At 29.5% G+C, this 17,634-nt stretch overlaps 2 protein-coding genes across 11 annotated transcripts in view; one reads left to right on the top strand and one right to left on the bottom strand.

The window, feature by feature from the left end:
- The first annotated feature begins 4,095 nt into the window (after positions 1-4,095).
- On the top strand, positions 4,096-5,161 carry LOC132732531 (adenosine receptor A2a-like). Its single transcript, XM_060718999.1, has one exon. The coding sequence runs from the start codon at positions 4,247-4,249 to the stop codon at positions 5,159-5,161; it is 915 nt and encodes a 304-aa protein (XP_060574982.1). The 5' UTR covers positions 4,096-4,246.
- A 7,924-nt stretch (positions 5,162-13,085) lies between these two features.
- LOC132732466 (calpain-B-like) overlaps positions 13,086-17,634 on the bottom strand; it is a 47,905-nt gene continuing 43,356 nt past the window's right edge. For 9 of the 10 annotated variants that reach the window (XM_060718959.1, XM_060718935.1, XM_060718951.1 and 6 more), the window contains 2 exons: positions 17,279-17,337; positions 16,474-16,826 (listed from right to left, as the gene is read on the bottom strand). In XM_060718959.1, the coding sequence (XP_060574942.1) occupies positions 16,800-16,826; positions 17,279-17,337 (86 nt within the window). In that variant the 3' untranslated portion in view covers positions 16,474-16,799. Of the gene's footprint in view, positions 15,136-16,473; positions 16,827-17,278; positions 17,338-17,634 lie in introns of those variants that run through there. The other variant, XM_060718896.1, reaches the window with a different exon arrangement.

Consider the following 17,634-nt stretch of genomic DNA (forward strand, 5'->3'; position numbering starts at 1 on the left):
CAAAATCATTGGCTATAGTCATTTTATTGTTTGCTTTAATGTGGATTCCGATTAATATTCTCAACACTATTACTGTGCTATGCGAAACGTGCACACAATCGTTAGACCTTTTACTGGTAGCAATTACATTGAGTCATGCTAACTCAGTGGTAAACCCATTCTTGTATGCTTATGGAAATAGTAACTTCAAAAAAGCTTTTAAAAGATTGACCTGTCATCACACTGAAATCGTTGCTTGACTATTATACTTATATAAAATTCCAATTTCTGTATATACATGTTCTATATTATATATCAAAATAAAATGTCCACTTGCTTAACATCATACTATCTCACTATCATAAACCATGAGTTTTGTGTTATTTTGCAATAAGGAATATCAGATAATGTAGCTTTTTTCCCCTTCAGCTGCACTTTCTTTTTTATTAAATATTTAGATATACATAACGAAATGCATAACAAATTAATTAAAGGGTATAAATCAATATTTTATGAAATACTTTGATAAAATATTTATCAACAGTAAAATTATATTGATTCCATTATTACATGGTTGATTCCCGAAAAAGGTGTAACATAGATTATATCTGTTATTTAATACACATGAATAAAGTACGTAAACAGAATAAAATGTTCCGGTGTCGCGTAATTATCACACGCATGGTAATATTACGCCCGTGTGATTATTACGCGAAACTGGAACAAAATATTTTGCTTTTTAAGTAGGTTTTTTTCCGTTTAGCAATGATTTTGTGAATGCGCCATTCATATTTTAGGCAATAAATCACCATATTTATTTCATACAAGCATTTTGGTTGTATATTTCCTTTTAAATTCAAACAATAATTTTTGCTTTATACACCTTAAAAGTCTATTCTTTGTATAAGGCGCCTTCACGTTAATGCTGTTTTAACCTTTTTGTATATATTTTTAGCACATAGGTATTTGGAATTAAGTGGCATCTCTGAAGTAATCCAATGATTATTGGTCAATACAACATTTATAGGAAAATCTAAGAAATCATATATTTGCAAAATGAAAGCAACTGACCAGAAAAAAGAGCATTTGTTTTTGCCAATTCTTGATTCATATGGTACATTGTAGTAAATTAACTTCTATTTGCAGTCTATTTAGTTTGTAGATATTAACTAACCAACTAACTAACTAACTAACTAACTAACTAACTAACTAACTAACTAACTAACTAACTAACTATCTAACTAACTTACTAACTAACTAACTTACTAATTAAAAACATAAAATAAAGACACCAAACTATTCACTATAATGTGCTCCTTTTAAACAATTAACTTACTGCTCAAATAATTGTTTTTAGCTATAACGCTTAAGTATTTTTGCTGTGCGACACAAGGAAATAAGAAAATGGCCATTATCAATGCTTTTCCGAGGGATCACTTTCTTTCCAGATTTTTGAACGAAACGACCGATATTATTTCTTAAATGAACAATACTTTTTTATCTTTGCATGTTACATGCTTACTTCAGTAACTTTAATGGCCATTTTAGTAAACTAGGTACCCCCGGGGGAAATTAGACAGTTGTTTTTTGTGCTTGCTTGATATTATCAAGTTAACGTTATAAATGTAGTGTACAAATTGAATTCAGTGTAGAAATTTGTTTTTGTGTGATGAGAATAATCTCAAAAACCTTCAGATATCACAATGTACATTTTAGCGATGAAAGTACTATTCGCTCCAGCCAACAAAGCCGTTTGTAAGTACGTACAATAAAGCCAGTTATCTTTGTTTTCACAATTTGCATGATATAGACTGATACTGAACAATATATAATTTTAAATACTAATTTCTGAACTTCTTTTTTAATGTCATTTTCCATTTTAATAAGAAATACCTACGAGTTTGGAGGTATAAAAATATGTATTCTTTATTATTGTTTTGCAACATATTTCAAATTAATATTTCACGTATAACGTGAAAGCTCGCAATCCTGAATTGACCCTCAGGAGATGTTGTTCTTAATGTGCCGTTTATTGATGATTATAGCTTTTATGCGTTAAGAATCTCATTTAAAAAAGACAAAAATGAAAATTGGAGATGAGTTTTAATGGATAGTAATCACTCTGGCATTGTTACTTTTTCATAAATGAAACTTTGAATATGCCAATTTTCAAAGGGTTGTTAATTTTGCATTTAGAATGTTTGAAAAGGTGTCAAGATTAAACAAAATATATGTACCGCTATTTTTTTGTTAAATAAAGATACATGTTCCAAAGGACTGTTATTGTTTTATTGTTTATTTTTGATATTGATGACATGTGTTCATTTTAGTAAGTTTATTACCTGAGGTCCAGATTACATCTTTAGCTTTTAGCAATGAAAAAGAAAAAAATTTAATTCAGATAGTACATAACATACCTTAATATATAAATTACATTTTTTTCTTTATATCATAAAGAAATATTAAGTTGAGACTAGATTGTGAACACTAAAATGTTACATAATTATTTTAGTATTATTTTCGAGGATAGTACAAAATGGAAAATATTATGCGAGCATATAATATTCAAAACAGGTCTCCAAATATATACAGATTAGTAAAAATGTGTAGGCAGTTTTGAAAATATTATCCATATGTATCAGTGTTATTGTAAGTTAAGTGTCCTTGGTTGGGTATTTCAAGTACTTGTGTTGCCGTATTTTTTCTTCTATTTATACCGCACATCTATGCCAGTTAATGTCAACATTTGGACTCGTAAGAATTGTGGGGATATATTGTTGCTATATGTGTATAAGGTCACGCCTACTTTCGTTAAACATTTTATTTTCAAGGTTGATTTTACCATAAAAAATAAAAACGCAACCTTTATCGCAATATCGTTATTACTATATCAAGATATATATTAATATTACAGAAATTTAAATAATTTCACAAAATCAAAGGCATCATATTCTAATGATATATTTCACCTCATTAGGCAAAGCTCTTTTACGTCTTTTAATTTGTGGCACATGAACAAACTGAATATTAAGAGATTACAAACTATTTGATCAACATCACCAATGCTGGTGAATAGGACAAAGAGATAAAACATTTTTACTCTTGATGACAGGATGTGATTAAAGTGGAAGTTTTCAATAACCTGTCCTTATATCTGATTGTAATATCCTTTATTCATTCTAACATTAATGGTATCTAATACAATAGGAACTACACGTTATTAGAGTTAATGAAATAACTTATTTCCCTAATAATGCTTATTTAATATCCAAACACATGTTTCTAGTGTACCTTCACAAAAAGTTTATTGCATATACATGCAATCTGCCGAACATTAATTTCTTTCTGGACTGCAGTGGAATTACAATTGTTTATTAAAAACGTTCATTGACACTACAAAGTCATTTTAAATTACATGTATATTAAAAGACTGGAGTAAAATTTTGATCATCACACATGTAATAACAATTCTGTCGTTAATTATATATTTTGTTAATAAAGAGTTTTGAAAGAGTTTACCTAAATAGCAATCAAAAATGTTCGTCAATATGCTCTGTTCTTGTACATACACAGAAAATAATAGACTTCTTTTCATGCGATCGTGATATACCGAGAAGTATAAATTTGTTTTAATCTTCTTTCTGTATTTAAAATTCAAGAAGTTCTGGATATAGGCATTGAAAATTGGCCAAATATATGAATATTCATTTTTTGTTTCCTTCTTTGAATTTCCCTACTAAGTTGTTATTCTGTAACGAATGTGGCCATCTTGTTATTACAAAACAACAATGTAATACATTCACTTATAAACATGTGGGATAATATTGGTGATACATCAAAGACATATTTAAAGATAAAGTTGCTCTCCCAGCAACATTTTAAAATGAAAAGCATCAAAGCCTTCCATAAGCATCAATATGATTATATGTGTATTACTATGTTTATGTTAAAATGATTAATTAAAATGTATTTTAGATTAAAGCGATTTCTGGAGAATTTACTATATAGATTATGATAGAAAAATAATTTTATTAACAAATGAAACGGAGTCAATCTCTATATATACCAACTGTTGATAAGGTGTGATTTTATTATCAGAAACGTGAAAGCAATCGCTTGCTTTACAATTGACTATTTCATGATAAGATTTACAGTTCATAACAAACTAAGAGTGTATTACAAAACGAAATTGTGTTCTGTTTATTCATAAAATTTCAAAATCTTAAGATTTAATTTCTTTTATATATTTTATATTTACAAACAAAAAATGGACACATCTAGTGCAGTATATATCAGTTTAGAGGCTGTAATAGGGCTTATGTCATGTGCGGGAAACGGAATAGTTCTTTTACTGATAATAAGAAACCGGAGCCTGAAGACTGTTACAAATTGTTTCGTTGCCAGTCTAGCATTAGCAGATTTCGTCGTTGGTGTTGCAGTTACTCCGATAGCAGTTCTTAGCTACCTTGGGCTACCTCATAATTTCCTTGGATGCGTTTTCACAAATTGCTTCATAATTGCCTTCTGCACTATTTCAATTTTTAATCTTTTAGCTGTTGCTTTGGAGAGATATATTGCAATCATTCACCCGTTTGCGTATACTAAACATCTTAATGTTAAACGTTCCCTAACTGCAAATATTGGGCTGTGGTGTGTAGGACTATTTGTTGGATTTATACCCATGTATGGATGGAACCTAAAAGAATTGTACAACGAAAACTGGATATGCGGATTTGTAACTGTTATAGATATGAAATTCACGGTGTATTTTATTTTCTTTGGGTGCATTTTGGTTTCTTTAGTTTTCATTTGTGCGATTTACTTTCGAATATATTTAATCGTGCGCAAGCAAATGATCCAGATAGCCGCGTTAGAAATCGCATCTACGACGCAACAAGAATCGTCGGTACCTAATTCAACACTAAGAAGAGAGATTAAAGCTGCAAAATCACTTGCTATCATTGTGTTTCTATTCGCTTCAATGTGGATTCCAATAAATGTTATTAATTCTATTACTGTAATGTGCGTCAGTTGCTCATATCCCCTAGAACTTTTGCTAGTAACGATTCTTCTGAGTCACGCAAATTCAGCTGTAAATCCTTTCTTATATGCTTATGGGAATAGTAATTTTAGAAAAGCTTTTAGAAAAATGATTTGCAAGACCACAGACATTGACACCTGATATTTTTGTGAACAAATAATATTATGTGCGAAGGTTGCGAATTAAGAGGGCTTCTTTAAGATTTTACTGACATTTATTACGCCATTGCTGAGTGTACATGCCAATACAAAACAGCAAGATATCATTTAATTTGCTTACAGAACAATTAAATTAAAAGACTACCTGGAAACACAAGGTTGCCAAATCAATGTTTCTGATTTTCAAGGTATCATTTTTATGTCAAACCACGAGACATACATGTCTTCTGAATTTCTCAGCACAGTCATTTTACAGTCTAATATTTCCGACAGTGCAAACTGTTTGATGTCTGTTTTTATTTTTTAAATTTCTTCGCTGTTCATAATCGCTTGGATATGTGCATCCTATTCTTGATTTTTGTTACCTTGTAAAATTTCTTATGACACACATCAGGCAGATGTTTTACCGTCATTGACCATTTCACCTATATTTAATCTAATGTGTTAGCTTTATAACGTGCGCCTCATGCACATACTTCATGTCTGTATTTATGCTTTTCAATTAAGTGTCTATATATTTTTTTCTTGAAATAATGTTTCTTAGTTTACTTCAAATTGACCGAGATACACTTGTGCCCCAGGTGTTAAATTTTGATTTACAGCTAGTAATTGTTTAGACTGTGTGTGGCAACCATCGTACATACAGTCCCCATACTACTTTGGAGCAATCAACGTGTTTAAATGATAAAATGCTTGACAACTTGATTGATAATTTGATCTAGCTTGACATTTGCAAGTATATAATGCAATACATGTATGTATGAAATGCTTTACTTTAACCTCTCTTTAATTTGAATCACGACTACCATACTATTATTACATTCTTCTACACATTTTATTGTCCAAAGTCAAAGCTATTAAAGACGTTCGGTTTATGTACAAACATAGATTGTTAACTCTTACCATACTTTATGAAATAATTGGACATGTCCATCTTTCAAACTGAAAAATAACAGTTATCAATGTGAGAGAAAATTTCAAAACAAGGACTTATCATGATCAAATGCCGCGAATGTATTCTGTACTTGTCGCATTGGTAGATTTAGTTGCCGCCAGCAGGCTTTTAGTTACACAACCATATTTTTAACTGTCCTTTTAACAGAAATGATTTGATGCATTTGTTTCATGGATTGAAGGAATCAATATGTAAAGACTGATTTCTGCCACAGAGATCTTTAAGCTTTATTTGCATGTCTGAGTGATTTTAAATCACTTCCTTATGTATGAAATTGATCTGTCACGGTCTAGAATTTATCTATATAACCTCGATTTATGTGTATGAAATACTTAATCCTTTTGTCATTTGTTTATACTAATCATAAATAATGCAAAAGCCTTTATTTAATTAAGTTAGCGCCAAAGTTTGAGGTTTTTTCAGCATTTTGATTTTTTCTGAATAACTCTTCTCTTAACGGTGAAATAGAATAGTTTTATTACGTCTAAAATCTGAATACATGTATACATGTATTTAGAAAGAAATGCACAGTATACATTCTAATGAAATCCTATGAATGTGAAAAATATAAAATCAGTAAAAACAAATAAAGTAAGATATAGCATCTTAGGTTATGATTTTAATTGAAAAAAAATAACATCAAAAATTATCTTCGTTTTAACTTACTATTTGAAAGCTAAGTTTTAAATTAACTTCCATGAACGTAAGTGTTGTTTTATGTTATATATGTATATTATCTATGTATAAAATATGTTGCGTAATACTGTTACATGTGTTGTAAAATAATAAAAATGTATGTAAAATATTATTAATTATTTTTTGTTCTGCAATAGTTTTATGTCATTCATTTCACATTAACTTTTATTTCCTACGTTAACTTATATAGAATGCCGAATAATTTGCATCAAAGAGATGCCACGATTATAATTTCAATGTAAAATATGTTAAAAGGTCTCTTTTGAAAGCTTTTTTAAATGACCAAAGGTCACGCATGAAAATGATATGCATTTATGTCGTACAAAAGAAGCTTTGTTTGATTTTATTCATTAACATTTACTATAATTTAAACTTTTTAGGGACTTTTACAAACCCTTTCAATTATCATTACAATATACAATGTAATGATTTGTTTCATGCAGGTTAGTGAGCAAAATAACTCTTTATTCAGACTAAGGTGCCATATGCATTCTATTATTTTTCGCCTAAACACTTGAATCTGATTTCTATTGTATGATTTGTCAGGATAATTTGACGTGTCATGCGTTTCTTGTTTATATGTGTGTGTTTTTATATTCTTTGTTAGCAATTTAATTCTTTACTATGTTTTAGTATATTCATGTTGATATTGACTTTGTCATGATCTTACAATAGCTTTCTTATTGTCATCATCTTCTACTTTCATTTTTTTTAACTTGTGTACCTATTTAAGTCTTATGAAAAGCAACTCACCAATACTACTAAGAGAGATAATTTCATTGAAACATTTAACATTATGATTTAAGTGCCAAATATTTAAGATATACGTATATTTTGCCGATAATAAAAATTCAAAATAAGAGAACTAATAAAATTGCGAAAGTGCGAAATATTTCCAGAAACAAGTTTAACGCTTGTTTAAACTAAACGCTTCAGACATTTTACTTAAGTTGTCAAATATCATTATTTATCTATTTGTTGATCTGCCTTCATAATAAGATAACTGCACACTGTTTTAATGCTGCCTTTAGTACTGAATATGGAGACACTAGAATTTATTTAAATTATCTAAATTGATAACTCAATTCTGTTTAAAAGTAAGAAATAAACGTTACAAAATTTCTACGTACTAGAAAATGGATCGGAATGCACATTAATTTGCTTTTATTTTTTCTGAAATATTCTACATATACAACGTAATATATGAAAGATAGACCTGCTGGCATTGGTTAGATCACATTGTAGTCATCTCTCATTCGAGTCACTACAAAGTTAAGTGTTTAACCATTGCCCCTTCGATCGCAGAAACAATATAACTTCAGATATGTTATTTAAGTGATAATTTAAAGAATGAAAAAAAAAAATAAATAAATGCCTGTTTCAGGAATATTCATGTGATTATTTCTGGTGATTTTCAATAATAATCATTACATAGTTACACATGCATATGTTACTAATATGGTATCAAGGTTAAAAGTCAGAATGATGAAGTCACTATGATATAGAATTTATCAAATGTGTAGGGAGATATTAAGTTGTTGTTCCTTATTTTTATCATAAACTTTCTCAGAATGTACAGTCCAATGATAACATCGATATTATTCCAGCGCCTCAGTCTGTTCGTCAAGAAGGCAATAATCCTGTCAAATAATTTGACGCCACATCGACATTGTTCACACCGGGAAAGACAAAAACAATATATCATTTTCAATTTTGGTATCTTTAATAGTTTGTGTCAATGTATAGTGTATCCGATTGATTTGTTTACTTCTTACAGGAATATACAATGTATAAGTAAACATTTGTATAATTATGTTAATGCCAGCCGAAATTTATTTTTATTCTTTTAAAAGGTTAATTTTAAGTGACAAGGTGTCAAAGCACAATTTTCACATAATATTGATGTTCAAGAAGTCTATTTAATTGATCTTTGAATATTCTAATTTTACACATAGCAAAAACTATAAGAAACGGCACGGGGTTGGACAACAAGTTCTGACAACATCAGCGATTATTATTCCCGATATTTTTTATTGTTAATTTCAATATATATTTAAATACTTTCCTATTCCGTGTGATAAAATTGTCCTTAATTTAATACGGTGCAATACAGTGTGATTCAAGTTTTTGTAATTTCTTTGGTGTATGCTGATGTAAGTGTCTGCCAAAATGAGAAGTGTCCTCCGTTAGTTATGAGAATGGAATGACTACTTAAGTAAATGATGCTTGATAGTGCAAAAACTTTTGAACTAGACAACGCCTCTCATGAATCGGTTCCAACAAATCGATTCTTAACTTTTTATTTGTCATGTTAAACTTCAGTGACTATGTATTTTTGTGACACATTTGTTGTAATTCAAAAGTTTCGTATTAAAGGCATAGTTCCATGGAACGTACATTAATGGTTATAGATTACCATAAAATAGAAGGTATTTACAAGATGTATTGTTCTAACACTATGATCCATCTTAAGCTTTTAATGATGAGAAAACTAGTGGAAAAAATGAAAAGATACTGTCCTCAGAATCATATCACAACTGCTTACGTCCATAGTGAATGCCAGGCGTCGCACGCACAACAAAAACACTTAACTTGGTATATATGATACCAATTGCCATGGAGAAGTTAGACTTTTAGACGCTCTAGAAGCTCTTTGTGATAATCTGTTTAACGCTTTATAGACAAAGGCGTGGCCAGACTATATTTATTTTTATGATCATTTCTACAATGGAGAATGTGTATTTTTATCTTTAGTATTATTTATCAATGTTGTGTTTTTCAAAGATGAAAATACAAAATGTCTTTTACTTCAAACACTCAATTATTACTACATTTATTGATGTATGAAAGGTGCAGCTACTTTACATAACTTTTACAGCTTTATATACATTATTCCCAGATATTGTCATTTAACGGTATTGTTTACTAATTTAAAGTTGTGTCAAAATACATTGTGTTATTTCAAAGAAAACAATTGTTACATTTATCTTTATAGGCTATGAACAGTTTTATTTTATAAAAGTTTGATACATTAAATACTCTGAATATAAAAGGCTACACAATGACAAATATTTAAATTACCAATCATAATTGTTAATGTTAAAATACCGTATTTATTCATATCAATGTTTCTATTAACCGCAACAAAACTAAATGTGTCATACTTTGTATTTTACATACACTGCTACCTTACGTGCCTTCTCAGTTTCAAGAAAACAATTAGAAAATATATGATTGTTACCAAAGCCTTTTGGCGTGACACCAATGGTAAGAATAAATCTAATATCATAACCAACAGTCTCACATTGACAACTTGGCGTCACAAACGAAGACAAAACAATTTTAGCTGTAATCTAACCTCCCCAAGGGGATATAGTATGGGGTCATTGTTCGTAAGAGTGAAATTAATGATTCTCATATTTGTTATCTTCACAACATAGCTTACAATCTTTGTTTTTTGGTCGTAAATTTGTCAATTAATGGAAGTTTGTTTTAGCATAACAGACCTGCGTGTCACTCGATGCAATAAACACTGGTGTAAACCTTACTGATTCATTGTTAGTTATTTGTTTTTCTTTAACATTTCATGTTAATAATACTTCCAATCGTTAAAAAGTGTTGTACTCTGTCCCGTTTCTTCCACATAAACATAAAAGAATCTTCAGAGAAGAAATTTGTTCACCATGAAATGTGTTTCCTGAAAATCAGTTTGGGTTATGGAATTATTACGACTGTTTTACTTGTGTGATATGGCATCAATTAAATCTACGAGTCAGTTTAAGATCCACATTTATAAATAATAGATATACATAAAACATAATTTTCGTTCAAGGCAATTAGAAATGACTCATTTAATTAAAGTCTTGCACAGTATGTTGACGATATTTCAGCTTTTACTGAGAACTTTTGTCTGTTATAAATAAACTGGTTGTCACCTTATCATCTGTAGTTCAATGTTAAAATACAAAATTTGAATTATAAGTCATATTCCGGGAAACTAGTCTTACTTCACACTTAATGCAATTAATATCAAGCTGTTTTTCTGGACATTTGGCTTTAAACAACTTCCTTTATGTTTCAAACATTGGTTGTACATAAAATATCAATCTCTAAAACATCTTACTTAGACAGCATCTGATTTATTACTTATATTCTACCTCAAACATTATCTAAGTTACAACTTAAACATTAAACAAATCTATTCATATCTACGATTTAGTTACACGAACTTTCATTCGGGTATGAAAGCGTAAATTTATACCAACAAACACATTCATGTCGTAAACAATTACAAAATAATTTGTTTACTTGCTTTAAGCTCAAAGCAATGAATTGTAAATGGTAAATGACTCTCTCCTAGAGAATTCAAGTTAGAGATTGAATCAGTACAAAGGTTAATATTCTATTTAGGAGAGGAACCGATTTAGCACGTGCTCCCATGGGAGTCTGTAGACATGGAAATCAAATTTGACTGAGGTTGAATCGTTTAAAATGTTCTGTCGAGCGTTGCTGGATTTATCTTCCAAATGGGAAACAGATTGCTGCTTAAAAGGAAATCAATGTAAATAAGATAAATCTTTTAAGCAGTCAGTGTTTTAAACATTTGTAGCTTTAATGTAACAAACTGAAACTCAATAGGATTTTCATTATAGGTGTGGAATGAAATGTTTCCCTCCATTTATGGGCCTAGTTGAAAATATTATATAGCTAACTAGGATATACTATATTCTGGAAAATGTCAGTGAGACTTTACATATCTTAATACTGCTATTTAATTTTAAAAATAACTATTCTGGTTTTCATTTCTGCTATTTTCATCCTCAAACTAGTATGGCATTAACTTTAGTTTGTTGATTATCGTAGTTCATTTGTTTGTATTGTAAAGAAAGTTCCATGGTTACAAGAACCATTATTATAGCTGGAGACAAATATACAAAATATAAAAGTAAGCGCATTTTTGTTATTTCCCTTGCTAGACACATCACGAGTCTGCTAAACTCAATAGGGAGAGCATCCAAAAAGTAATCCAAGTTTTACTTGTTTTAATATTAATGTTTTAAATTTAAATTACTTGCAATTATATACATATTACACATTTCCATAGTTTATTATCACTTTTGTATATGTACAAATGGTGGTCAAGTTTTCAAGAAATCGTTATGTTTAACGGTTTTTTAAGATCGATTATGATAAAATATTGAAGCTAATTTGAGCTCATTCCGAGTCTGTTTCCTGGAACTCATCAGTAATGGTGTCATATGGGGTTACGTGGTCGTCCTACCAGTAGGGCTCGATCCCACGTTCCCTGGGTCAAAAGGCAGGCACATTTATTACTAGGCCACCGCTAACCTCGAATCACTTTAAAGACAGTTAAACTGATTTCCCTAAAACAAAAACGTGTTTTAAGATGTTGAAACATGTTTATAAGTGGAATCCTTTTGTGTCTACTTTCATTTTGATTTTGTCCCCTAGTAAGGCTTATCAGTATAAACTTAAATTCAGTTTTTGGTAACATACGAAATCATTAGGGCTTTTTTTATTTTTGTAGAAATATTATATTTAAATGTTAATCAATGCTATAAAATCACTAAAATTTGTGGCTAGTAATTGCTCTTGTGTGTACGTGGCAAATGAGGTTCCCTTTTTAACGATATTTAGCTATTAGTTATTTTGACATTTTAAGATGCCGATTTTTTAATCATCTACATATATCAAAAGTTTATTAAATTTTCCCAATTTCAAGTTCAAGAAAACTGCAGAGCAAGTCTCTTATTAAATGATGGTATATGGAAACCCTTTTTATACAATTTCAAATCAATAGCAACTGTCAATGGTGCTGTTACAAGCAAATATGCATAAAAAACATGCAAAGGATTCATATCTACCACTTTGTCTTGAATAAGGCGGGGTAATTCAATTTACTTGTATACAATATTCCGTTATGCAGCTTTTCTGTAAAATTGAACAATTACAGAACTATGTGAGTCTGACAACTTGACAATGGTAAGTCTAAAATTTCATTCTATCTGTACTTCATTGATTGCATATTAAACAGCTATCCAGTCAAATGGTAATAACCTGCCAGTAATCAATAACTTGCAGATTCAACATAATTCACATGTCATAAAACAAAACTTCTGTTAAACTGATTTGCAAGACTACTTACAAGTCTTAAAATCCGCTTGCCGGAGTAACATTTGTTCAAAGTTTCCACTTTATTACTGAAAATGGGACACCACAGAAACGAAAACAAGGATTGGTGTAAATAATTTATTAACTCAAGACTATATATCTTACATTATTGCTATAGTATCCAGATACATTGGCAATACTTTCCCTAGCAACAATTTAAGGTGACAAGAGATTCAAAAACTTGCAATATTTCAATAACAACTGACGTGTTTGATAAAAAAAATCAACAACAAAAGTTTATACATTTCCACTGAAATGCCAATCATCTTTAAAGAATGTAAAACCATAACATATTTTCAGATTGTGCTGATATTGCTAGAGAGATTTTACCAATGTTTTTGATCAAGCTTATATAAAATAGCATAAAGGTGCCATGACAAGTTGAATGTAAAAATAAAATTCATTGTAAAAGACTGCTTTCGAAACATTCAATATGAACTATAAACTGACATTCAACAAAGACACATAATGTAAAAGCAACAATTTATAAACTGTAAACAATCTCAATAAGTGATAAAGAATAAGAAAGTAAGAAAATATAAGTCTCTCAAAATTAGCACAGTCAGAACATAAGCAAAATAAATGTTTTTCACTCATGTAGGTAGAAAAGGGTAATTAATTCATAATGAAATGACTTATAAAGAATAATAAAATTAACAACCTACATTGTAACAATGCTACAAACAAGTTTTGTATGTGAATTCATAGCTTAATTCTATGTAGAACCTAATAAATAAAATATTTCCATTTAAATTTCAACCTACTCTTTTTAAGTCATTTAAAAAAAGAGACAAAAACAAAACAAATAATAAGTGCCTAAATTATAAAAACGCTTGTCCACAGGTGTGTTTATGCACAGGTAACAAGTGGACCTTATCACAGGACATGACACAGGCACTTTGGTCAAAGAAACGAAATGCTTTTAACAATTGTACGGAAGACATAATTACAACATTTCATAATAACAAGTGCTTCCTTTAAGAATTAACACCAATCGTTAGCCAATTATAAATCATAGATAAATAAAATATCCCATATTGCCCCATCACCACAAAATTTACCAAGCAAAGTAAAAAAAATATTTCACTTGACTTTCATTAAAATGATTTCAAAAAGGGAGGAATATTCAAGACAAGATGCATGCATAGCTTTTATCTATCCAAAATAAAACAATCTCAAAATTTTAAAAAGAAATGCAAATATTGATAATTGCATTAATGACGCTGGCAAGGTACCTTTTGCATCATGAGGTAGAATATATAAATAGTAAGAAATTATGTTTTATCATAGCTTCTACATTCCTACAATTTTTACTTACTCAACAGTAAATAATGACAGACAAAAATGTCATTCATATAGATTTTTTTCTAGTATTTTACAAGTTACCAACTAATATAATTTCTAGTAGTATCATAGTTTGTAACTGATAGCAAAACTCTTAATCTCCTAGAACAGTATGTCAGACACTGTATTAACTAATAAATGTACCCTGTACTTGTTAATAGCAAATGCTAAACCTTGTTTATATGCTCATAAAAAATCTGAAAAATTTGTAAAAATATGAAAAACGTTGACTTCAGTAAAGACAGAATATGAATAAAATTTTATGACTGTATAAGTAGACATAAATGTTTTTATTTAGATCTGTATATAAAGAAAGGATTGCCGTTGATTATACACAGTATTTTCCTGTCAAGCAAAAAAACTTGTTTTTTTTAACAAATATTCAGTAATATACTTTATCACAACATTTATAGCCTCAAATAGTTAAAATAAAAGGTAAAAACATTGCAAAATACCTAGAAAATGCATACAAATATATTCAACTTAAATGAGAATTTGTCTACTAAGCAAAGGGTATATCAGGGTAAATTACACTAAACTACCCCAAAGGTTTATAAAATCTACAACAGGTAATAAATCTCATATAATCTGTTATAACATAGTCCAGTACAACAGACAATAATGTCAAAGGTTAATATATTCCTACACTATGTATTTTTCTACTGTATAAAAGTGTTCTTCTACTGTTTATGTCAACATTGGTAACTTCATGTTCCTGCCATCAACTGCAAGCTTGCTGGTGTTTATGAGTACATAGTTGTCTGAATAAACTGTAAATAGATAATAAAAAACATCAAAGTATTATGTGGTGGTGGTGTTGGTAGTTTTCACTCCGGATCACGACAGTAAGCCTCATTGAATTCACCGTAGCACAGTTCAACAACCGCATTGTTCCTGGGCAGGCTGTCAAGCAGTTTACCAGTACTACTTGCCTTCACTTTCACAAGGAACTGAAACTTCTGTACATGCCAGAGCAGAGGTACAGTGCGAATGACCGTAGAAAGGATTTCATGATCAATCACAACGAAAGTGACCTGCGCAGTTCGGGAATCGAACCCGGTTCGCCCGATTCACAGTCCAACACTCTACCTAACTGAGCTAACCGGACGGCTTATCAAAGTATTATTTCAAAAACTTCAGGATATATAGTGCCTGTGCAAGCTTTGTGAACAGAGATTGGAACATAATAGAAATATTTCATAGTGTATATGTTTGCAAGATTCTAGAATTCCAATACTTAAAAAATATCTCTTATTATTTATATCTCATCCTCAGTAAAATAATTTTTATCTTTTCAACTTTCCAGCAAAAAAATAAAGAAAATTCATTTTTTCTCTTTAGGTTCTATATTAATAGCAGAAAAAAAAGTTTTACTGTATCAATAATATATGAACTAGACAAACTGAAACATCCATGAAGTGGAATGATTCACTATGTCACAAAGATGAATACAGTAAAATCTCCAAAAACCAGACCCTCTGAAAACCGGACCATTTTTAAAGTCCCATATTTTCTCCTTATATGTTCATTGAAAAAAATCCTCTGAATACCGGAACCTCTTAATTTCGAAAACCGGACGATTTTCTATGGCTTCTATTGCTAAACATGCATAAAAAATTCTCTGAAAACCGGACAGGAATTTTTATAAAGTGTCAACTTTATGTGTACTTTTATGTAGATTTAAACATAATCTCAACAGGTGACATGTTCAATTGCCAGATAATGATCACCTTTTTTATCTATGCAGGTGTGAAAACACTTGTCAATGTGTGTTAATTTCTTATTGGCAATTAAATTAAAGCTCTTTCATTATAACTGTGCCTTTCCCTGTATAGGTACATGTATGATTTTTCTAAATGTTTTTAATTTGATGCGTTGATTTTTTTAAAAAATATAAAATGTCTTAAAGACTTTGGAAACTTTTGTAAAATGATTCCTGTTTTGCTTAAAATTTTGATTTTCGTTTGAATATATTAATTATATGCAAAAAGAGTAATTCTAAATTCCATTTATTACATATTTAAAAAGCAAATTAAAAAGATATATTTAAGACAATGTTTTGTTTTAATTTCTGATTTTCTGAATTATAATCATGGATTTGCATGCCTCAAATAGTTAAAATAAAAGGTAAAAACATTGCAAAATACCTAGAAAATGCATACAAATATATTCAACTTAAATGAGAATTTGTCTACTAAGCAAAGGGTATATCAGGGTAAATTACACTAAACTACCCCAAAGGTTTATAAAATCTACAACAGGTAATAAATCTCATATAATCTGTTATAACATAGTCCAGTACAACAGACAATAATGTCAAAGGTTAATATATTCCTACACTATGTATTTTTCTACTGTATAAAACTGTTCTTCTACTGTTTATGTCACCATGGTAACTTCATGTTCCTGCCATCAACTGCAAGCTTGCTGGTGTTTATGAGTACATAGTTGTCTGTATAAACTGTAAATAAAATTAAAAAAACATCAAAGTATTATTTCAAAAACTTGAGAATAGTGCTGTGTAAGCTTTGTGAACAGACATTGGAACATAACAGACATATTTCATAGTGTATATGTTTGCAAGATTCTAGAATTCCAATACTTGTAACCATATCTCTTATCATTTATACCACATCTTCAATAAAGAAATTTTTATTTTACCTTTTTAACTTTCCAGCAAAAACGATAGAGAACATTCAACTTTTTCTTTTTAGGTTTATGTATTAATAGCAGAGAAAAATTTATATTTTTTTTGGTACTGTATCAGTAATATATGAACTAGATAAACTGAAACATCCATGAAGTGGAATGATTCACCATGTCACAAAGATGAATATATCGGGATAAAGAGATATTAAGTTCACAGTTGGTAAGCTATGTTAACTAGTTGCACATTAGAAGACTGTAACTTACTGTATCAATGTCATAAGCTGCCACGCCTTGACCTTGCTGGTCATATGCTTTAAATGATGCTGAAAATATAAACATACATAATATAAAATAAATTAGCTTTAAACCTATATATATAGTAAGTCATGAATATAAATTGGGTTTAAAATAATCATATTAAGGGATTCATTAGAATAAATTTGTTTGAAAATTATTGTATACTAAACTTTAGATAAAAGCTTTAAATATTCCAGAAGTATAATTGGTATATATTAATCTTAAATAATTTAAAAAAAAATAATGTTATATTTCCTAGAAATGCTAAGTTATGTATTACTGAGTATAAAACCAAGAAAAATTTAATTTCAATAACTTATTTA

The sequence above is a fragment of the Ruditapes philippinarum genome, unplaced genomic scaffold, assembly GCF_026571515.1.
Source record: "Ruditapes philippinarum isolate M1 unplaced genomic scaffold, ASM2657151v2 ctg424_1_1_1_1, whole genome shotgun sequence".
Taxonomy (NCBI): Eukaryota; Metazoa; Mollusca; class Bivalvia; order Venerida; family Veneridae; genus Ruditapes; species Ruditapes philippinarum.